A 23,825-nucleotide genomic window follows, 5' to 3' on the forward strand; every position below is an offset into this window, starting at 1 on the left:
GGACAGTTAAGAAGGCATATGGGATACTGGATTTCATGACATTAATGGCGCCGCCAATTCCCACATTCCCATGCGATCGAGAAACCTCTCTCTGGGCCCCTGGCTGTGCGCATGCGTGCGGCGAGGCAAAGTTACTGAGTGTGGGAGAGGAATGGCGCCGGCGGCTGAAGGAACAAGAACAGGAGCCGCTGGAAAAGCTGAGCAGGTCCGGCAGCTCGTGTCGGGAGGAATGTGAGGAGGTGTTTCGGGTCCGGGGGTCCTCCTTCAGAACAGGACCAGGTTTCAGGAACATCCCGGGGAGAGGAGACAGTGAGACAGGGTAGGATTGGGAACCGCGGGAGGAGGGAGACTGGGGAGTTTATAAACTCCGAGGGGGAGGCCTCAGGCCGTGAATCAAACCTCCCCAGGCCCACTTCACCACCGAAGGAGCTCTCGTGTTGCCCGGGTAACAGGGCGCCATCTTTGTAAGGATAAGGCGCATGTTGACTTGGGGCGGGGAGCGCGGGCGGCCATCTTGGTGAGGGCACCATCAGCTGTCATTTCCGGGAGAGAAGTGACAGTTGGTGTCATTCAACTAGAATTTCCTCATTTCACTCTGAGAGACCTGGCCCTGAGCTTGGTCTGTGTGGCCTTAAAACAGGAAAAGGGAGTGGGAGAGAGAGAGAGATCTAGAATGACACGAAGGCGGACTGTGAATTTGAGGTGAATGAATCTGATCATTTGTGGCGCTGAAACAGAAACTGGGTACTTCCAAGATCGCAGTGACCAGGAGAGCATTGATGTGTTGATGTTATTTTCATTTTGTAGACAGGAGAAAAGAGAACGCCAGGAGTGGAGGAAAGACATGATGAAGATGGATTTGAAATTCAATGCAGGAGGAGGGATAACTTGAGCCAGCATCCGGACCATATCCCTCCGAACCCTTCCTATTCATATACCCATCCAGATGCCTTTTAAATGTTGCAATTGCACTAGCCTCCTCCACTTCCTCCAGCAGCTCATTCCATACACTTACCACTCTCCTTTAAATCTTTCCCCTCTCACCCTAAACCTATGTTCTAGAGTTATCAACTACCCCAATCCAGCAAGAAGACTTTGTCTATTTATTCTATCCATGCATCTCATCATATTATAAACCTTTATAAGGTCACCCCTCAGCGTCCGACTCTCCACGGAAAACCGCCAGCATTTTTAACTTCTCCCTATAGCTCAAATCTCTCAACCCTGGCATCATCTTTGTAAATCTTTTCTGAATCCTTTCAAGGTTCATACATCCTTCTGATAGGAAGGAGACCAGAATTGCATACAATATTCCAAAAGTGACCTAACCAATGTCCTGTACAGCTGCAACATGACCTCCCAACTCCTGTCCTCAATACTCTGACTGATGAAGGAAAGCATACCAAACACCTTCTTCACTATCCTATCTACCTGCAATTCCACTTTCATGGAGGTATGAACCTGCACTCCAAGGTCACTTTGTTCAGTAACACTCCATAGGACCTAACCATTAAACAGTTCTGCTAAGATCAGCCCAAGGTTTGCCAATTGTATGACCTCAGACCATAGTTTGGGGTGTGGGTTACCAGCACAGGGATTTGTAAACTTTTAATCCCATCAGTTTCCCCAACACCACTTCCCCACCACTGCTCATTTCCTTCAGTTCTGCTCTCATTGGACCATGTGTTCCCCAACATGGGATGTTACCTGTGTTTTGATAGAAGCAACATATGTAGTTAATTGGTCTGCCATCTCTTTGTTCCACATGAGAACTTTGCCTGTTCTCATTGTTATTGTTTTCTCTAATTTTATTTTCCTCTTCACATACCCCATTTTCCCCTTTTGACCAATCCTTTTGTTGAAACCTGAACTGCTCCCAGTCTTCAGATCTGCTACTTTATTTTTAACCAATTTGTGCGCCACTCCTTTGGATTTAGTCCTATCCATCATGTCCCTTGTTAGCCGTGGCTGTGTCACCTTCTGTGTTTTATTTTTTCAGACAGGAATGGACAACTGTTGCAGTTCCTCCAGGTGCTCTTTAAATATTTGTCATTCCTTTCAATAATGTTCCTTCATTTGTTGTGGCCTGTTTGTACCTCTGTCATTGTAATTTCCTTGCTTTAGATTTAAGTCCCCAGTCACAGAATCACCTCTGTTCCTCTCCATTTTAATGGAAAGTTCTCTCACTCAGTTCTTCACTCTTCCGCAAGAGGCCTCTTACAGCTACATTGCCAATTATTCCCTTCTCATGAAGAAATTAATATTTTGGAATTAAATTGCCATTGTTCAGCAGAACCATAGCCACTTTTGGAAGGTTGTGTGCAGTTCTGGTGTAACTCCTATCAGAAGGATGTTGTGAAACTTGAAAGGGTTCAGAAAAGATTTACAAGGATGTTGCCAGGGTTGGAGGGTTTGAGTGAAAGGGAGAGGCCAAGCAGACTGGGGCTGTTTCCCCTTGCGCACTGGAGGCTGAAGTTGATAAAATCATGAGAGGCATGGATCGGGTAAATAGTCAAGGTCTTTTCCTTGAGATGGGATACTCCAGAATGTAAGGGTAATAGGTTCAGGGTGGGCAGGTGGGGTGGGGAAGGGAAGGTTTAAAAGGGACGTAAGGGGCAGAGGGCGGTGTGTGTAAGGAATGAGCTGCCAGAGGAAATGGTGGAGGCTGGTGCAATCACAACATTTAAAAGGTATCTGGATGGGTATATGAACAGGAAGGGGTTAAAGGAAAATGGGCCAAGTGCTGGCAAACGGGCCTAGATTGTTTCTGGATACCTGATCGGCATGTTAACTTTCTCTCTGGTGTCGGTGTCAATACCTTGATGTCTCCTTTTCTCCCCCTTCCTGGGGATGTTAACCATTTCGTGTCTCATTGTTCGTCAAGAAACTGCATTGCAGGTTCACCCTGAATTGACACAGTATTTGTTTCCCAAAATCAGACCTGTTCAGTCTCAGCAGTTTTCCAATACTGGGAAAGATATCAACTTTCAGGTGGAGTTATCCAAAATTCAGAGAGATGTCAGACTTGACATTTTTGCTTCTCTGCCCCTGTAAGATCCTGAATCAGCATCTTCAGGAGAATTAGCTCGGAGTGAGAACAGAGGGGGAGAGAAGAGAGAGAGTGGGATGATGCTTTCAATTTTGTGGAGTAACAAAAGAAAAAAACGTTTTGCAGAAAGTAGAGTTGCTTGTTCTGAATTTCTACCCTGCACTGACAGTGATGATTTTTGTAATCTCTTTTTACAGATTATTTGAAGATCTGAATTTGGAAGTTTCAAAATCAACAGATGAAGGGCTTATGCTTGAAACATCGACTCTCCTGCTCCTCGGATGCTGCCTGACCTGCTGCGCTTTTCCAGCGCCGCACTTTTCGACACTGAGTGTCCAGTGTCTGCAGTCCTCACTTTGAGGAGCAAAGCTTTTTGGTTCCTGTTTCTATGTTTTCAGAATCAGTGGGACTGAATGAGAGACCGTACTGTTGCAGTGCACTGAGTGTGGAGCCAGAAATAGTTATACAGGCTGGAAAGAGGGATTCACGGCAGGGAGGGGCTCTACACATTTTTGTGCGTAGTTTTGGCCATGGAAAAACCTGAGGGATCCCGCTCCGTAGAGAAACCATGTAAGTGTGGTGACTGTGGGAAAAGTTTCCATTTCCCATCTGCCCTGGAGACTCATCGGCGCACTCACACCGGGGAGAGGCCGTTCCCCTGCACAGAGTGCGGTAAGGCCTTCAGACATTCCTCTGACCTGCTGAAGCACCAACGGGTCCACACAGGGGAGAGGCCCTTCAGCTGTCCCAAATGCAGGAAGGGCTTTACCCAGGCCTCCAGTCTGCTGACCCACCGGCAGGTCCACACCGGGGAGAGGCCGTTCCTTTGCATCAAGTGCGGGAAGGCCTTCAGCAATTCCACAGCCCTGCTGAGGCATCAGCGGGTCCACACGGGGGAGAAGCCCTTCAGCTGCCCCAAATGCGGGAAGGGCTTTTCCCATGCTTCCACCTTGCTGACCCACCGGCGGGTCCACACCGGGGAGAGGCCCTTCACCTGCCCCGAGTGCGGGAAAGCCTTCAGCAATTCATCCGACAGACTGAAGCACCAGCGGGTCCACACAGGGGAGAGACCCTTCAGCTGCCCCAAATGCGGGAAGGGCTTTTCCCATGCTTCCACCTTGCTGACCCACCGGCGGGCCCACACCGGGGAGAGGCCTTTCACCTGCCCCGAGTGCGGGAAAGCCTTCAGCAATTCATCCGACAGACTGAAGCACCAGCGGGTCCACACTGGGGAGAGACCCTTCAGCTGCCCTGAGTGTGGGAAGGGCTTTACACAGGCCTCCACCCTGCTGGCCCACCAGCGGGTCCACACTGGGGAGTGGCCATTCACCTGCTCTCAGTGTGGGAAGGGATTCACCCGCTCTTCCCACCTGCAGAGGCACCTGCGAGTTCACATGCCATGGCAGGGGGATTGAAGGAGCAATGGCAGAGTCCCATTATCGACTGGACCCCTGGGTTTGAATCCCGTCGTGGTAGATGGCGGAATTGGAATTCGGTCAGAAGTCTGGAGTTCGGAATCTAACGATGAAACCATTTTTGGGGGCGGGGGCGTGAGATCCCCCATCTGATTCACTCATGCCCTTTTTAGGAAAGGAAACTGCCGTGTGGGAAAGGATTCACTCAGTTGTCCCAGCTGCATCCTTTACCCGGGTGGCCTACATGTGACTCCAGACCCAGAGCAGTGTGGTTGACTCCCCCACCTGCAGAAATGAACAGGGAGAAACTCACTTGGATACAGGGTCTGGGTTGAAATTGCTGAGTGAGGCAATACTTCCTCCGGGTTAAGGCTGTACCAAGGATCCAATTACAAAGGGATAACTTGGTTCTGACTAATAGTAAAGAAAGTGGGGGGTGGGGAGACTGTGTACTCTTTGACCTTGAGCTGTTTTTAAAAAAATAAGCTACTTTTTCTACGCCTTTTTGCTGGGGGGATCTGAAGCTGTAATAAAGTTGGGTCTTGATAAAGGTTACCTGAACTTACTGCCGGGTTCAGACTTTCATTGAAAGCTTTGAGCTCCAAGAGGTTTTTGTTTTAAAACTGCTCATTTCTTTCAGCCTCCTGCGCTAAGTTTCCAATGTCATGTATCAGATGGAGCAGTGAATGAGTAGCTAGTATCATTAAAAATTGTAAATTTTTCATGTGTGCAGGTACTGCGTCATTTCATCAGCATTGTAAGGTTTACTGGCAGTACTGGGAGGTGTGGGCTGCCTTCACTAGAAATGATGTGGAGGAGCCAAAGATGGACTGGGTTGGATCAAGTTAAAAAATCACACATCAGGCTATAGTGGTTTATTTGGAACCACTAGCTTTTGGAGCGCTGCTCCTTCATCAGGAAGCTGTGGAACAGCATCATAAGGCAGAATTTATAGCAAAAGATCACAGTATAGTGCAAAAAATCGGATATATTGTACAAACCTAGATTGTTGTGAAGTCTTTTGTGGGCGGCACGGTGGCACAGTGGTTAGCACTGCTGCCTCACAGCGCTAGAGATCCGGGTTCAATTCCCTCCTCAGGCGACTGACTGTGTGGAGTTTGCACGTTCTCCCCGTGTCTGCGTGGGTTTCCTCCGGGTGCTCCGGTTTCCTCCCACAATCCAAAAGATGTGCAGGTCAGGTGAATTGGCCATGCTAAATTGCCCGTAGTATTAGGTTAGGGGTAAATGTAGGGGTAGGGGTATGGGTGGGTTGCGCTTCGGCGGGTCGGTGTGGACTTGTTGGGCCGAAGGACCTGTTTCCACACTGGAAGTAATCTAATCTTTTGTCTTTTTTATAATAGATTGCAAATTTTAGTTCATTAATGTGTAAATTCCAGAAAGTCTTTGAAGTCAGATTCTTGAGATGACTTAAGGTTTTATATAAATAGGTTTCATCTCAGTTCAGACAATAATGAAATGTGTGAGGTTTGAGTCTGTCTGTATCCCAATCTTGAATCAGACTGGTTCTATTTCCAAAGTCGGAATTTACAAATATTTCATGTATCAACTGCCTGCAGATTGTGTGCTTTTTGATCAAAATTGAATGTATCTGCAAGTGCAAATTCACTCCATAGACTTGTGTGTGCATGAGAGAGTGTGTGTGTGCATGAGAGCGCGTGTGTCTGTTTGCGTGTGTGCATGCTTGAAGTGTGAGTGTGATGGAGGAGAAGCCTGTGAGAGGGTGTGAGTGTCTCAGAGAGAGCGTGTGTATGAGAGAGGTATGGATAAAAGCGAGGGGTTTCATTTTGCTCAAACAAGGAAGGGCAGGATTTGTATAGTTAATGGGTTGCGTTGTAGAACAGAGACATGGTGGGTTTCAGGTACATTGTTCTATGAAAGTTGCATCATTGGTAGACAGGGTGGTTAAGAGGCGTTCAGTACACTTGCCTTCATTGTTCACAACGTTGTGTATAGGAGTTGGGACATCATGTTGGTAAGACCACTTTCAGAGTACTGAGTACAGTTCTGGTCGCCCTGTTATAGCATGTCGGAGAAATTTGCCCAATAAGTTAGAGATCACAAAGCACAGTTCAAAGTGAAATTGACAAACACTTTATTACAAGCGATGTCACTGGAAGAGAAACTGACTAGGCTGACACAAAACTGACAGTCTGTACAGGTAGATCAGAATTTCTCTTCCAAGAGCTGAGGATGAGACCAGTTTTTATAATAATGCTGTACAATAAGGATGATTAAGAAATGGGGAATATACAATGTATCTGGAAATGGAGTAATCTAGTTACAAGGATGCTAATTGGAAAACAGTTATCGGATGAATGTCCTGTTCCTTCACACAGTGTAACATCCTGACTATCGATGGTTCCATTCCTCTTCACAGGTAGGTGTTAACTTCTCCTCTGAAGTGGTGAGGTGCTTCCATTTCTTGTTCTGGAAGCAAGTCCTTGCTGGTGCCTCTCTGTCTGACCTGCTGTTTGTGTGGCTTTGGTATTGTTGGGTTGTGAAACTGTCCTTGGGGCTTTGAGATACCTGTGGTGCTCTGTCATTGTTAGTGAGGTTGAAGTGCATTACTTTGTCCGTGTGTGCTGTCTGGTTTGGTTTGTGAGCCTGCATGGGTGTTTTAGGTACAGTTTGGCCAATTTTGCTTTTGTGGGCCTATTGTGGGTTGGCAGAGTGGCAGATCTTTTTCCACAATTTCCCCCCCTTTTCTTTTTGTTTTGCTCAGGGGAGGGACGAGAAGGGGCAATGTAGCCGGAGCCAGGGGGATTGTCGGGTGGGGGTCTCGGTATCAGACAGATAGCTCTCTGTGTCTGAGTCTGGTCCAGGAGAGGCTATTTTAGGGGCAGGGATGTTCTCCCAGTGGATCTGTGATAGCTGAGTGGTAAGGGGGACAGAGGGTAACAGAATTGTACATAGGTGTGAACAGCACAGTCGGATAGCCATGGCTAGCGCTCTAAGCCTGGCAATGATAGTGATGAGGGCTATCAGTCCCTGCAGTCAGGCTCTGCGCGTGCCCTCTTTCACAGTGAGTAGGTCGTCCAGGGCTATCGTGTTCTGCAGAGTCACAGTACAGATGGCAACAGCCTCCACATTCAGCTGGGCGAATGCGTCTGCTGTGGAGTTTGCCACCTCCTGTACTGTGACAGCGAGTTTGTGGGCTTCTACCTGTAACTGTAAGGTTGCACAGTGGGGTGACATCAGGTAGAGAGCTGCTTCAATGGCAGCAAGGGCTCGTCTGCTGCGTGGCATGGGCTTTGGGAAGGGAGGGGACTGGGAGTGATAAATTAATGGTACCGCATACCCAACATTGTAGCTCCCTGTCCAGGACAGCAGTAGGCTTTGTGGCCACAGATGAAATAGGTGTGGAGATGGAGTGTCTGGGTCCCTGTCCAGCTGGTGAGGAAGGTGGTATTCTGGGTGATCCTGTTGAGGACCTGTCAGTTTAAAATGCTGCCTTCTGCAGTGGATCGGCATGCTGCGGGAGTTAGGAGCAGGGAGTCAGTGCACCGGCTCCAGTCAGCCTCCCATCCAGATGGCTGTGTGTGTTTCAAACAGATGGATCCTGCAGGTGGCCCGTGTGTGTTAGTGTCAGCAATGGTCAGGGCTGGGGGCTCATGGGAGAGGTTGTAGGCCGGGTAAAAGCACCCTTTATATTTTTCCAGGTGGTAACCTGCAGACCTCCAGCGGGCTGGGCTGTTGCCCCCATATTTGGTCATTGATGGTGGTATTTTGAGTGTGGTAACTTCATGGGACCTGTCTGGCTCCAGGCACCATTCCACCATGTCAGAGATATTTAAGGGGATTGAGGCTAAGGAAATACCCCCCGTGAGAGTGGACAGGGACCTAGTGCAGACCCAGTAGCGGGTCTGATTAAGTCGCTGGGCAGACCCATGAGCCATTCTGAGGTAGGTGTTGGCCTGCAAATCACAGTGGGTTATGAAATGTGCTGCCCTTTGGGCCTGTTTACCAGCAAGCCACAGTGTGATGGTCAGACAGATCAGATGGTGATGGCTGCCGCGAGTAGCTGGATTCATCCTCTGTGTTCGGAGTGGTGCCTTCCTCTGTGTGGTCCCTGTTCAGAGGTTGTGGAGCCCTCTTGCAGCGGGTGGTATGTGTCCATTCGGGCCATCCTTCCGGTTTCACAGCAGTCTGGGTTGTCATCAGGATCAGGTACAGACCTTTCCACCGATGGGAGAGAGAATCTTTTTCTAGTGATTTGATCATGACATAGTCCCCAGGTCAGAACAGATGAATGGGCAATGATTGGGGTGTGGGCAATGCAGCCCTGACCTAGTTGTGTGAGCACTAATGCTCCTGCTAAGGGCCTGGACATACTCTAGTGGGGCCTCTTGTGTCAGAAGCAGGGTTGTGTCTGTGGTGAGTGTCAGGGGTATGGTGGCAGTGGGCATAGGCTGCCCCATAAGTACTTGAAAAGGGCTGAGCACAGCTGTTCAGTTTGGCTGTGTATGTGTAGCATATAGGGCAAGTGGCAAGGTGTCTGACCAGGTCAGTCCTGTTTTCTGGGTGGTTTTAGTCAGTGTGGTCTTCAGGATGCCATTCATCTGCTCGACCATGTCTGACAACGGGTTGGTTGTGAATGGGGTGTTGCTGTGGTATCCCTTGTGCCTCGCTAGTGCTGGTCACAAGCCAAGCCATGAGTGAGTCCCCCTCTCCGTCTCTATGCTGCTGGGAACTCCATTCCTGGGGATGACATCCTTTAGGAGGCATTTTACTACCATACATGCATCATCCTTTCTTATGGGAAATGCTTCGACCCATTTGGAGAACATGTCTCTGATGACCAGAATGTACTTGTAACCCTGTTTTGGGGGCATGTGTGTGAAGTCAATCTGTAAGAGGCTGAAAGGCCCCTCAGGAACTGGCAGGTACTTGGCAACTGGCTTCCCTGCATTGTTCTGCAGGCAGATGAGGCACTGTGACAGCAGGACTTGGGCAGCGGCAGTGAATCCTGGTGCATACCAGGACTGCGTTACAGTGTGTATCATGCCCCTCTTGCCTGTATGGCCAATGCTGTGGGCTGCTAGGGCCAGTGTGTGTAGGTGGGCACTTGGGCAAATGATGTGGCCATCAGGGTGTATTAGTAGGTTGAGGGAAGGAGATTGTGTGGCCCCAATGCAGGCCCAACTGTCCTTTTCCTGCTGTGGAGCAGTTTCTTGGGTAGCTTGCACAGCCTCCATGGGGTCAGGGAATACTGGGGCCTGCGCTATTCTGGGAGCCTGCAGGATGTAGATGGCGGGGTGCAGTGCAACATCCGGGCTGCTGTGTCAGCTGAGGCATTCCCGAGGGTGACCGGGTCAGTGGCAGAGGTATGGGCACGGCATTTGATAATTGCTAGGGCTGAGGGTAACAGGGCTGCTTCCAGGAGATTAGAAATCAACGTAGCGTGTTGTAGTGGCCTCCCTGCTGACGTGACGAAGCCTCTCTGTTTCCAGAATGTGCCAAAATCGTGGATGACTCTGGCATATGTGGAGTCAGGATAAATGTTTGCTGTGTGTCCTTTAGCAATGACACAAGCCCTAGTGAGTGCAAACAGCTCTGCAGCTTGTGCAGATGTGCCATTTGGCAGTGCAACTGACTCTAGAACTGTGAAAGAAGTGCAGAGGGCACATCCTGCCAGTGTGCAGTGGTCTGAGGGCCTGAAGGATGAGCCATGTGTATAGAGTATGAGGTCAGAGTTGTCTCGAGGTGTTTCAGAGAGGTAAGGGCACGGGACAGCGACCTGCTGGACAGGGTCTAAACAGTTGTGTTCATCTGTAATAGTGGTCAGAGTGATTGGGAGCAGGGTGGTGGGGTTCAGGGCAGGGGCACGTTGTAGGGACAGGATGCCTTTGCATAGTTATGCAACCTCATTTCCAATTCTCTGGGTGGCAGTGAAATGTTGCTGCTGGAAATGGAGTAATCTAGTTACAATGATGCTAATCGGAAAACAGTTATCAGAGGAATGTCCTAATTCTCTACACAAAGCAACATTCTGACAGTATCGATGGATCAGGAGCTTCCATTCCTCTTCGCAGGAAGGTGCTAATGTTTCCTCTGAAGCGGTGAGGTGCTTCCATTGTCCTGTCCTGGGAGCAATGCTTTTGCTGGTGCCTCTCTGTCTGACCTGTCCTTTGTGTGGTTTTGGTAATGCTGGGTTGTGAAACTGCCCTCAGGGCTTTGGGATAGCTGTGGTACTCTGTCATTGTTAGTGGGTGCTTGAGGTGTACAGGTATTCCCTTGTCTGCAAGTGCTGTCTAGTTTCGCTTGTCAGCCTGCTTGGTCCCTGCTAAGATATTCTGGGTGTTTTGGTACAGTTTGGCCAATTTTGCTTTTGTGGGCCTATTGTGGGTTGCCAGGGTGGCAGATCTTTTCCCACATACAATTACCAGGAATACTTGGAATCCTGAGAAGGATTCAAGTGAATCCTAGAGAGATGTTGCATCCCTTGGACTATTCCCAGAAAGTGAATGAACTATCAAGACTCCAATTAATTGGTAATTTTTATTTGTTTAAAAATGTGAAAACTTAATGAAGAGTTCTCCCAGTTAATCATTGGGTATTCAAATTTCTCTTCAGAACTAAAGATCATAACAAAACTGGGTGTCATTGTGGGATGTTGAATCTGTAGTATGTGCTTGGTAAAATTTGGATGAACAATATTTCAAAGTGAATTTTATCGTGTTAAGTACTAAGACTTTCTGGAGAGGAAAGATTTGCCCTTGTGTGTTTTGCAACACTTAATCAAGGTCAGTTCAATAGAATACGCAGACAAGTTGATGCTCGAGTTGAGAGCTGTGGCAAAATATCAGAAATAATGCAGGCAGTAGCACTGCAATTAAGGTTAGAAAGTTAGCTAAAAGAATTATAAAAACAGGTTGGAAAGTTTTGTCAGCTTTTCTTAAAAAAAGTTAACAAAATGAGTCTGGGGATTCAGTAACGGAGGATAAAGAGATGGCACATGAATTGAAGAGTTTGAATCTGACTTCACTAGAGAGGATACAAATAACACCCTGGAACTAGCTGTAAATCAGGAATTGAAAGGGAGGGAGGAACTGAAAAAAATTACAATCACCAAGGAATTAGTACTGAGTAAACTGTTGGAACTACGAGCTGATAAGTCCCGGGTATTTGAAGGAATTCGTCCTAGACTGTTAAAGAGAAATTAGCGAGTGAAATAAGACCATAAGACATAGGAGTGGAAGTAAGGCCATTCGGCCCATCGAGTCCACTCCGCCATTCAATCATGGCTGATGGGCATTTCAACTCTACTTACCCGCATTCTCCCCGTAATAGTTAATGTATTGGTTTTAATTTTCCAAACCTCATTAGTTTCAGGGATGGTTTCTTTAGATTGGAAAACTCCTTTCTTCAAAAAGGGAGGCCGAGAACAGGATACTGCAGACCATTTAACTTAACATATGGAATGGGGAAAATGTTCAAAGCTATTATCAAAGATATTATGACAGGGCACTTGTTTCAGTTCAAGGTAATCAGGCAGCGTGAATGTGTTTTTGTCAATGGGAAATAATGTTGTAATAATTTTTTGAAGAACGGCCTCTCCGCACTGCGACTGAGCTGATGAATCTCCAGTGCCCACAGGGAATGGAATCCCTTCCCTCAGTCCCCACATTTCCACAACTTCTCCGCAGTTCTGGTGACTTTTTGGCTCTGTGTTTCCGATAAACAATTGAAAGTGTGATCACACTCAGGAAACGTGTACAGTCACTCCCTCCTGCGAATAGTGTAATGTTTCTTCAGTCTGTGTAACTGGTTAAAGCGCTGCCCATAGTCAGCACACGGGGAGACTCTCTCAACAAGGGTAAAAGACACATAAAGATGAAGCAGCGAGACAAAATGCAAAAGCAATAAAATGTCGAACCACGGGGAAAACATATTGTGGCTCGACTCCTTTTTTTCCCATTGGCATTTGGACACTTAAAATCTGCCAGTAACACCAGCATCCCGATTGAGCATACAGCGCATGTTTGCCGGTGTCAGCAACGCCATGCGCATGCTCGCCGAGTGTCAGCAAAACACTGGGCAAGCTCATCGCAGTCCGCACAAAAAGGCGCGCGATCTTCTTTTGATTGACCAATAGAAAGTACAGGAGGACCGGAAGGAGTCTAGTCCTCCTGCCAATCAGAGCCACTCTATTGTCTGAATGCGGAAGTTGGACCCTGAGTTTCTGAAGCTGCTGCTGCTGCTTCTGTTTCTCTGAATGAAGATTGAGCTTCACCCCAGACTGCAATCTCCTTCCTCTGTCCAACATCTGTAAGTATGGCACTCTCTTTTCTCACCACCTTTTCCAATTCTTTATTTTCATTCAGGGCTTCAGTTGTTGACTTGCAGCAAATGAAAGGAAAGGGAGTGAATCGGGGTGGACAGACTCTGGAAACGTTGCTCCACGTCTGTGTCGCAATTGGCAAAATAGACAGGCAGGAGGCTGGAAGAACAAGCCAGGTAGCATCAGGAGGTGGAGAAGTTGATGTTTCAGGGGTAACCCTTCTTCAGGATTGGGGATGGGTGCAGATAAAGAGTGTCCTTGGGGCAGGGTGGTGAATTGGGGATAGGTGAAAGGTCTGACCTGGTTGGTGAATGGGAGGAATAAATCTGGTTCGTGACAGTGATGAGTGGAAATGAGGGGGAGGAGCTGAGAAGGGAGTCGTGGGGGATGGGTGGGGGGAATGGGAAGTGAGGTTATTTGAGACTGGAGAACTCAATGTTGAGTCCTCTAGGCTATAGGCTGCCCAGGCGGAAGATGAGGTGTTGTTCTTCCAATTCACTATTTGGTTCATTGTGGCAATGGAGAAAGCCTAAGATAGTCTTTTCAGAAAGGGAGTGGGAAGGGGAATTAAAGTGGGCAGTGACTGTGGACCCGCCTGCGACATTCAGCAAACCGTTCCCAAGTTTATGCTCAGTCTCCACAATGTAGAGAAGACCACAATTGGAAAACATGAGAAAAAGAGTACAACAATATGAAGTTGTGAAAAAGAGCAGAAAGGAAGTGTATTATTTAAATGGTGATATACTGAGATGTGGAGAAAGTGAGATCTGCAGATACTGGTGATTAGAGTCAGTAAGTGTGGCGCTGGAAAAGCACAGCAGGTCAGACAGCATCTGAGGGGCAGGACAGTCGATGTTTCAGGCACAAGGGAATAGGGAATGATATGTGGATCTAGAAAGGGGGTTCAGTGTCTTTCTACACCAGTCACTGCCAGTTGTTAGACAGGTGCAGCAAGCAATCAGCAAGGCAAGTGGTATATTAACAAGAGGAATTGTGTTCAGAATTGTGGATGCCTTCCTGCAGTTAGGGGTCATTGAATATATTCAAGGCTGAGTTCATCTGAGTTTTGAGCAACAATGAAGTGGATGTTTATGGGAGAAAGCAAGAAAATGTTTTTAAGACAAGTACAGAACAGTTAGAGTCATACAGCAAAGAAACAGACCACTCAGTCCAACTAGTCCACGTTGAATATATTCACAAACTAATCTAGTCCCACCTGCCAGTGTTTGGCCCATATCCCTCCGAACCTTTCCTATTCATGTAATTAACCAAATGTCTTTTGAAAGTAACATCACTTCCTCTGGACATTCATTCCACACATGAACTACTGTATTAAAAAAAAACTGCCTCAAGTCTTTTCAAAACCTCTCTCCTCTCTCCTTTCAAATTTGCTGCCTAATTCTGAAACCCCCACCTGAGGGAAATGACACCTGCCATTCACCTCCTGTATACTTCTCATGATTTTATAAACCTGTATAAGGTCACTTCTCAACCTCCTGTGCTCCAGTGAAGGAAGTCCCAGCCTATCCACCGAGATGTAGGAAGATTCATATCCAGTTATGGTCTGTTCAATGCTGGTTCAGGCTCCAAAGAGCAAATGGCCAACTCCTGCTCCCAATTCTCACGCTCTGTGTCCAAAGTTAAAAATCAAAAACACAGGATTATGGTCCAACAGGTTTATTTGGAAGCACTTAGCTTTCAGACTGCTGCTCCTTCATCGGGTGGTTGTGAAGAATAAGATTGTAAGACACTGAATTTATAGCAAAAGTTTACAGTGGGGTGTAACTGAAATTATATATTGAAAAAGACTTGGGTTATTTGTTAAGTCTCTCCTCTTTTAGAATAACCATGTTGGTTTTAGTTCTTTCATATGTAAATAGCAAAACCTTTTTTAAAAGTTACATTCCCAATTGGTATCATGTTGTCTCAGATAACGTATTGAAGGTGTGAGTTTCCCTGTTTGAGGCTGTCTGTACCACAACGGTTAGACTGATTCTAATCTTAAAAAATGGATTAACAGAATCTTACTTGGATTCATGCAGTTTGTGTCCAGGACAGCAAGAGACCATCAGATATAGGAACAGCAATTAGACCATTCAGCCCATTGGGTTTGCTCATACCATTCAATCGTGGCTGTTAAGTTTCTTATCCACATTCTCCTGCTTTTTCCCCGTAACCCTCGATCCCCTTGATACTCAAGAACCTATCTATCTCAGTCTTAAATATCCTCAGTGACCTGGCCTCCACAGCCTTCTGTGGCAGTTAATTCCTTCGAGTCATTACTCTCTGGCTGAAGATGTTTCTCCTTATCACCAATGTAAAGGTCTTCCCTTTACTATAAGACTGTGCCTCGAGCCCCAGTCTCTCCTCCCAATGGAAAGATCTTCCCAACATCCACTCTGTCCAGGCCGTTCAGTATTCTGTATGTTTCAATTAGATCTCCCCTGAGTGTGGGCCTGTTAAACAGCATGAACCAGACCCTTCAGGATGAGATACAGCAGGGATTAGGTTCTACAAAGTGAGAAGGGAGGGAGAGTGTGTGGGATGGAGATTTTCAGCTTCGAGAGAATGAGAGGAAGCAGAATTCACTATAAATTAGAATTGATCAGATGGTCCAATGGGCCAAGGAGTGGCAGATGGAGTTTAATTTAGAGAAATGAGGTTTTGCATTTTGGTCAAGCAATCCCGGCAGGACTGGCAAAGTGAAGGGGAGTGTTGTAGAACAAAGAGACCTTGGAGTGCAGGGTCATAGCTCCTTGAAAGTGGAGTCGCAGGTAGACAGGATAGTGAAGAATGTGTTTGGTATGCTTTCCTTTATTGGTCAGAGCATTGTGTATAGGCATTGGGAGATCATGTTGTGGCTGTACATTGGGAAGGTGACTTTTGGAATAGTGCGTCCAGTTCTGGTCTCCCTGCTTTCGGAAAGAACTTGTGAAACTTTGAGAGGGGTCGGAAAAGATTTGCGAGGATGTTGCTAGACTTGGAGGGTTTGAACTACCCTGGAGCATCGGAGGCTGAGGGGCAGCCATATAGAGGTTTATAATGAGCATGGATTGGGTGAATATCCAAGGTCTTTTCCCCAAGGTAGGAGAGTCCAAAACTAGAGGGCATATGTTTGAGGTGAGAGGGGAATGATTTAAAAGGGCCCTGAGGGGCAACGTTTTCACGCAGAGGGTTGTGCACGTATGGAACGAGCTGCCAGAGGAAGTGGTGAGGCTGGTACAATTATCTTTAAAATGCATCTGGCTGGGTACATGAATAGGAATGGTTTAGAACCATAAGAGCCACATGCTGGCAAATGGGACTAGATTAATTTTGGGTATCTGTTTGGCACAGACGAGTTTGACCAAAGGGTCTGTTTCCATGCTGTATGACTAATTGTCTTCGGTGAAAGCAGGAGTCTGGTTGTGAAGACTGGACTTTCAGAGCAACTTTCAAAGATGTTTTGCCCTTACTGGGAGCAGAAGAAATTACAATGAAATATTTGATTTGAGAGAGAGCAACTGAGTGAGCATGGATATTTGGGATTTTGGTTGAAAGTGGGAATTCATTGCACTGTGGGGATCAAGCCCTCCCTAACCAGTCATTTCAGCTGGTGGATGAGACTCGGCAGTTCATGCAGGCAGTCAATCCAGATAATATTTTATAAATTCCGGCTTTGAAAATAGAACCAGTCTGACTCACGACTGAGATACAGGCAAACTCTGACCTCATACCTTTAATGCATTGTCTGAGCTGAGATGCCACCTTTTGTTGTAAAGCCTTATGTTATCTTGAGAGGGTGCCTTACAGGAAGTTCTGGGATTTACATATTAATGATACCTGCAATCCATTCTAAAAGATGAAAGACTTAACAATCCAGATTTGACCGATATATCATTTCAGTGGCAGGCCACAAATGTCTTTCCATAAATTCTGTGCCTTATGGTCTTATTCTCCACAACCACCTGATGAAGGAGCAGTGCTCTGAACGATGGTCCTTCCAAATAAACCTGTTGGACTATAACCCGGGTTTGTGTGATTTTTAACCTTTGCCCAGGTTCGGGTGGATTGACCATGCTAAATTATGCATAGTGCCCAGGGATGTGCAGGTGAGGGTGGATTGCACATGTTAAAGTACCCATCATGCCCAAGGAGGTGCAGGTTTGTGTGGGTTAGCCATGCTAACTTACACATCGTGTCCAGGGATGTGCAACGTGGGGTGGATTGGCCAAGGGGTATGGGCCAAGTGCTGGCAAATGGGACTAAATTGATTTACAATATCTGGTCAGCATAGTCGAATTGGACCAAAAGGTCTGTTACTGTGCGGTATATCTTAATGACTCTGGCTTTCTACTAATGTTTGCCACATCTCTTCTGTTCAGTTTCTCTCTGGTGTCTGTGTTAATACCTTGACGTGTCTGGTTATTCCTCAAGCTGCATTCCCGATTCATCCTGAATTGACACATTTTGTTTTGCTTCCCAACATCAGACCTGCTCACTCTCGGCAGTATCCCAATGTTGTGAAAGATATTAACTTTCAGGTGGAGTTATCCAATATGTAAATCTTGACGTTTTTGCTGTTCTGATCCTGAATCAGCACCTTCAGGAGAATTACTTAGAGCGGAGTGAGAACAGAGAGGGGGAGAGGGAGAGAAGGATGTTGCTTTCAATTTTGTGGAATAACAAAAAAGAATGCTCCACAGAAAGTAGAATAGCTTGTTCTGAATTTCTACCCTGCACTGATAGTGATGACTTTTGTAATCTCTTTTTCCAGAGTATTTGAAGATCCGAAGACAAAAGTTTCAAAATGAACAGATGAAGGCCTTATGCCTGAAATGTTGACTCTCCTGCTCCTTGGATGCTGCCTGACCTGCTGTGCTTTTCCAGCGCCGCACTGTTCAACACTGACTCTCCCCCATCTGCGGTCCTCACTTTCACGTCAATATCTGACAGTCACTCAATCGACTGGGACAGCCACGATTTTTGATTACAATTCTGTGAGAAGGAGCAAAGCTTTTTAGTTCCGATTTCAGTACATTTTCATTATCAGTGGGACTGGATGAGAGACCCTACTGTTGCTGCATACTGAGAGTGGAGCCTGAAACAGTTATACGGCCTGGAAAGAGGAACTCACAGCAGTGAGGGGCAGTACATGCGTTTGCTTGTGGCTGAAGCTTTGGACATGGAGAAACCGTGGAAGTGTGGTAACTGTGGGAAAGGCTTCTGTACTCCGTCTGACCTGGAGATTCATCAGCGCATCCACACCGGGGAGAGGCCGTTTTCCTGTCCCAAGTGCGGGAAGGGCTTTACCCAGGTCTCTGCCCTGCTTCGGCACCAGCGGATTCACACAGGGGAGAGGTCCTTCAGCTGTCCCGAGTGTGGGAAGGCCTTCAGCGATTCCTCCACCCTGCTGAGGCACCAGCGGGTCCACACGGGGGAGACCCCCTTCAGCTGCCCCGAGTGCGGGAAGGCCTTCAGCCGTTCCTCCAATTTGTTGACCCACCAGCAGGTCCACACAGGGGAGAGGCCCTTCTGCTGTCCTGAGTGCGGGAAGGCCTTCAGCGATTCCTCCTCGCTGCTGACCCACCGGCGAGTCCACACAGGGGAGAGGCCCTTCAGCTGCACTGAGTGTGGGAAGGCTTTCACTCGCTCCTCCCACCTCCGGAGCCACCAGCGGCTTCACGTGCCATCGCAGGGGGACTGACAAAGCGACTGCCGAGTGCCGATATCGACTGGACTATTAACCCAGTTCTGGGATCTGTTGGGTTTGAATACCACTGCGGCAGATGGCGGAATTGGAATACGGTCAGAATCTAACGATGAAACCATTTTCTGTGGGTGGGGGGGAAGGGGAGAAAACCCCAATCTGATTCACGCCCTTTTTAGGGAAGGGCACTGCCGTTGTGGGAAAGGATTAACTCAGTCGTCCCAGCTGCATCCTTTATCTGGTCTGGCCTACACGTGACTCCAGACCCACAGCAGTCTGTTTCACTCCACACTACCCCCGTTCCCGGCCCCACGGGTTAAGGCTGTACCAAGGATCCAATTACAAAGGGACAACTCTGTGCTGACCGATAGTAAAGAAAGTGGGGTGGGGTGGGGGGGGGCGGGGGAGTGTGTGCGCTTTGACCTTGAGCTGTTTAAAAAGCAGCTACTTTCTCTACATCTTTTTGCTGGGGGGGATCTGAAGCTGTAACAAAGTTGGGTCACAATAAAGATTACCTGAACTTACTGCTGGGCTCAGACTCTCATTGAAAGCTTTGAGCTCCAGATGGTTTTTTGTTTTAAAGCTGCTCATTTCTTTCAGCCTTCTGCACTAAGTTTCTAATGTCGTTTATCAGATGGAGCAGTGAATGAGTAGCTAGTATCGTTAGAAATTGTAAATGTTTAAGGAGTCCAGGTACTGCATCGTTTCATCAACATTGTAAAGGTTACTGGCTGCACTGGGAGGTGTGGGCTGTGTTCACTCGAAACTCTTATCTTTAAAATTGAGAATAGCTAAAATGATATATTCAGAAACATCATTGAAGTCTAAACGCATTTCAATTTTTTAAGAGCTGCTGAAATCTTTCTGAAACTTGCACTGGAATATGTGCAGTTAGGCCACAGCTCAGGACAGGCTGTAAGGGGTGAATGACCTATTCCTCATTTTGTGAAATTGGTTTCCAACTATGTAGACATCGTTGTAGAGCCTGAAACAAACCCTTCAGCCCATATCTTAAATGAATCTAGTGGCCCATTTGCCAGCATTTGGCCTATGTTCATCTGTACCCCTCCTATTCATATCCCCATCCAGATGCCTTTTAAATGTTGTAATGGAGATTAATTTTGGATATCTGGTTGGGCACAGAGGAATTTGACCGAAGTGTCTGTTTCTGTGCTGTACATCTCGATGACTCTGGCTTTCCACAAATGTTTGTCATGTCTATGTTCAGTTTCTCTCTGGTGGCGGTGTCAATGCCTTGATGTCTCATTTTGCTTTCCTCCCCACTTCCTGGGAATGTTAACCATTTTGTCTGGTTGTTCTTCAAGAAGCTGCATTCCAGATTTACCCTGAATTGAGATTTTTTTGCTTCCCAAAATCCGACCTGCTCACTCTCAGCAATATCCCAGTGTTGTGAAAGATATTAAATTTCAGGTGGAGTTATCCAAAACTCAGAGATGTCAGTCTTGACGTCTTTGCTTTTCTGCCCCTATAAGATCTTCAGGAGAATGAGTTAGAGCGGAGGGCGGGGGGAGGAGAGAGTGTGGGATAGTGCTTTCAATTTTGTGGAATAACAACACAAACAAATTGCTTCTGAATTTTTATTCTGGACTGACAGTAATGAATTTTGTATTCTCTTTTGACAGAGTATTTGAAGATCTGAAGACGGAAGTTTCAAAATCAACAGATGAAGAACTTATGCCCAAAATGTCGACTCTCCTGCTCCTCAGGTGCTGCCTGACTTGCTGTGCTTTTCCAGTGCCGCACTTTTGGATACTGACTCTCCAGTGTCTGCAGTCCTCGCTTTGACGTCAATGTCTGACAGTCACTCAATCCATCGGGACCACAACCATTTTTGACTGATTCTGTGAGAAGGAGCAAAACGTTTTGGTTCCTGTTTCAGTCCGTTCTCGGCATCAGTGGGACTGGACGAGAGACTCTACTGTTGGAGTGCACGGAGTGTGGAGCCTGAAACAGTTATAAGGCCTGGGAAGAGGAATTCACGGAGGGGAGGAGCTCTACATGTGTTGTGTGCGGCTGAAGTTTTGGCCATGGAGAAACCCGAGGAATCCTGCCCCATGGAGAAACCGTGGAAGTGTGGCGACTGTGGGAAAGACTTCCGTCTCCCATCTGCTCTGGCGATTCATCGTCACAGTCACACCGGGGAAAGGCCATTCCCCTGCACAGAGTGCGGGAAGGCCTTCAGCAATTCCTCCGACCTGGTGAGGCACCGGCGGGTCCACACCAGGGAGAGGCCCTTCAGCTGCTCCGAGTGTGGGAAGGCCTTCAGCAATTGCTCTGACCTGTTGAGGCACCGGCGGGTCCACACAGGGGAGCGGCCCTTCAGGTGCTCCGCATGCGGGAAGGGCTTTACCCAGACCTCCATCCTGTTGGCCCACCGTCAGGTCCATACTGGGGAGAGGCTGTTCCTCTGCACCGAATGCGGGAAGGGCTTCAGCAATTCCTTCGCCCTGCTGACCCACCAGCGGGTACACACAGGGGAGAGGCCATTCCCTTGCACAGAGTGCAGGAAGGCCTTCAACAGTTCCTCCGACAGGCTGAAGCACCAGCGGGTCCACACGGGGGAGAGGCCCTTCAGCTGCCCAGAGTGCGAGAAGGGCTTTACCCAGGCCTCTGACCTGCTGAGGCACCAGCGGGTCCACACAGGGGAGAGGCCGTTCAGCTGCTCTCAGTGCGGAAAGAGCTTTAGCCGCTCCTCCCACCTGCAGAGACACCAGAGAGTTCACATGGCATCGCAGGGGGTTTAAAACAGCAACGGCTGAGTGCCTTTATTGACTGGACTATCAACCCAGTTCCGGGAGCTGCCAAGGCAGATGGCAGAATTGGAATTTGGTTAGAAATCGAGTTCAGAATCTAACAACGAAACAATTGTCAGGGAGGGGAGGGGGAACCCCCATCTGATTCACTCACAACCTTTTATGGGAAGGAAACTGCTGATGTGGGAACGGATTCACTCACTCGTCCCAGTGCATCCTTTACCTGGACTGGCTTACACGTGACTTCAGACCCACAGCAGTCTGGTTGACTATTCTGCACTCCTTCCCCCCCCAACTCCAGCCGATGAGGGGGGAGAAACCTACAAGGTATGGGTTTAAATTGGTGTATGAGGTAATACTTCTAGTTTATGGCTATACCAAGGATTCAATTACAAAAGGGCAACTCTGTGCTGACAAATAGTAAAGAACGTGGGGGTGAGGGGGCGGGGGGAGAAGTGTGTGCGCTTTGACCTTGAGCTGTTTTTAAAAAAAAAAGATACTTTTTCTACACCTTTTTGCTGGGGGGATCCGAAGCTGTAACGAGGTTGGGTCGCAATAAAGGTTACCTGAACTTACTGCCGGGCTCAGACTCTCATTGAAAGCTTTGAGCTCCAAGAGGTTTTTGTTTAAAAGCTGCTCATTTCTTTCAGCTTCTTGCGCTAAATTTCCAATGTCATGTATCAGATGGAGCAGTGAATGAGAAGCTAGTATCATTAGAAATTGTAATTTTTTTAGGAATGCAGGCACTGCAATGTTTTATCAGCAGTGTAAAGTTTCCTGGCGGAAGTGTTCACCAGAAACGTTGTGGAAGTGTCAGTGTTGGACTGGTGTGCACAAAGTTAAAATCTCACAACACCTGGTTATAGTCCAACAGGTTTATTTGGAAGCACTAGCTTTCAGAGCACTGCTCCTTCATCAGGTAGCTGTGGAGCAGGATCAGAAGACACAGATTTTATAGCAAAAGATCACAGTGTCATGCAACTGATAGGATATATTGAACAAACCTTGATTGCTGTTAAGTCTTCCATCTTTTAGAATGGTTTGCAGGTTTCTGTTCATTAATATGTAAATCCCAGAAGCACTTTTAATTCATGTTCTCAAGATGACTTAAGGTTTTATAAAAATAGGTAACATCTCAGCTCAGACAATGCATGAAAGGTGAGAGGTTCGGTCTGTCTGTATCCCAAACTTGAATCAGACTGGTTCTATTTCCAAAGTATGAGTTGATAAAATATTACATGGATTGATTGCTTTCATTAACTGCCTGCCGATTTTTCCACAAAAAGCACACGTTGAATCTATCTGCAAATATAATACTGCAAACGCAAATTCATCCCATGGACATGTATGTATGTGCGTGCATGAGAGAGTAGTGTGAGTGTGTGTGTGTTTTTGTATGATGGAGTATGAGCCTGTGAGAGGGTGTGTGCATTCGTGGATTTGTGTGTGTCTGAGAGAGACCGTGTATGAGAGAGGGTCTGTGTGACGGTGAGAGAGTGTAGGGTGGAGTGGGGTCACCCAAGGTTATCCTCATGGGTTATGAACTTGGCCATCAACCTCTGCTCAGCCACTGAAAACAGTTAAGCAGTGACATAACACACATTGGAGAGGATAGAGTGGCACTTGTCTCACAGAAGGTGGGAGGCTCTGGATGCTATCATCCAGGGTAAACACACGCTGGAGGAACTTCGGCTCAGATAGATTCAGCTGGAAGCCAGGCTGCAGACACGGTGGTGGTGGTGGGTGGGGGGATCTTAACCGGACCCTTTATTCTGGGAGACAGTCATTCCCCTCAGGACAGCCTTCTGATTGGGTCAGGGATTGTCTCTGTTCTCTGCAGTTGCCAGCTGGAGGCCAGATTACATTGGTGTCTGCCTGGTGCCAGGATTCAGGAACCGATAAGAAGAGGGAGAGAGAATGGATGGTGGTGTCTCTACCTGGGAAATGGCTTATTTTTAAAATTAAGAATAGCTAAAATGATATATTCAGAAACATTATTAAAGCATGTTCAATTTCATAAAAAAAGCTGCAGACATCTTTTGAAACTCACATTGAAATATGTGCAGTTAGGCCACAGGTGAGGACAGGCTGTAATGGGTGAATGGCCTATTCCTCGTCTTGTGAAATTGGCTCAGACTATGTCAAAAAAGAATCATAGAATTGTAGAGCACAGAAACAAAGCCTTCTGTTCTGACCGATATCCTAAATTAACCTAGTCTCTTTTGCCAGCACTTTGCCCATATCCCTGTAAACCTTCCTATTCATGTCCCTATCCAGATACCTTATAAATGTTGTAATTGTATCACTTCCTCTGGAAGCTCATTCAATTTACGCACCAGTCTCTGCATGAAACAAGTTGCCCCATAGGACACTTTTAAGTTTTACCCCCCTCACCCTAAACAACTACTACTTCTGGACCTCCCCACCCCAGGGGAAATACCTTGTGTATTTACATTATCTATGCCCCTCATGATTTTATAAACCTCGATAAGGTTACCCCCCTCAGCTTCCAATACTCCAGGGAAAACAGTCCCAGCCTTTTCAGCCTCTCCCTGTAACTCCAAACCTAATGTGGGATATAAATGAATTAATGTTA

The 23,825-nt window shown here is 47.2% G+C and overlaps 4 protein-coding genes across 7 annotated transcripts in view; 3 read left to right on the forward strand and 1 right to left on the reverse strand.

Moving 5' to 3' along the window:
- LOC148143074 (uncharacterized) overlaps positions 1-23,825 on the reverse strand; it is a 312,271-nt gene that overhangs the window by 185,012 nt on the left and 103,434 nt on the right. The window lies entirely within an intron of this gene.
- LOC148143078 (uncharacterized) lies at positions 146-5,170 on the forward strand. 4 transcript variants are annotated; one of them, XM_087974037.1, is made up of 2 exons: positions 146-205; positions 3,247-5,170. In XM_087974037.1, exon 2 carries the CDS (start codon positions 3,580-3,582, stop codon positions 4,462-4,464), a length of 885 nt encoding a protein of 294 aa, XP_087830163.1. In that variant the 5' UTR covers positions 146-205; positions 3,247-3,579; the 3' UTR covers positions 4,465-5,170. The 4 variants fall into 4 exon arrangements, with proteins under 4 accessions (XP_087830163.1, XP_087830162.1, XP_087830161.1 ...); XM_087974036.1 differs by having other exon boundaries at positions 182-231; XM_087974035.1 differs by lacking the exon at positions 146-205 and adding an exon at positions 210-319.
- LOC148143079 (uncharacterized) lies at positions 12,659-18,526 on the forward strand. Its single transcript, XM_087974044.1, has 2 exons — positions 12,659-12,753; positions 17,523-18,526. The coding sequence occupies exon 2, from the start codon at positions 17,901-17,903 to the stop codon at positions 18,450-18,452; it is 552 nt and encodes a 183-aa protein (XP_087830170.1). The 5' UTR covers positions 12,659-12,753; positions 17,523-17,900; the 3' UTR covers positions 18,453-18,526.
- Positions 20,345-21,837, forward strand: LOC148143080 (uncharacterized). The gene has a single exon (XM_087974046.1). It carries the CDS (start codon positions 20,504-20,506, stop codon positions 21,218-21,220), a length of 717 nt encoding a protein of 238 aa, XP_087830172.1. The 5' UTR covers positions 20,345-20,503; the 3' UTR covers positions 21,221-21,837.

Source organism: Chiloscyllium plagiosum, unplaced genomic scaffold (assembly GCF_037043375.1).
Source record: "Chiloscyllium plagiosum isolate Xiang-an unplaced genomic scaffold, Cpla_swu_hap1 HiC_scaffold_27, whole genome shotgun sequence".
NCBI classification, from domain to species: domain Eukaryota; kingdom Metazoa; phylum Chordata; class Chondrichthyes; order Orectolobiformes; family Hemiscylliidae; genus Chiloscyllium; species Chiloscyllium plagiosum.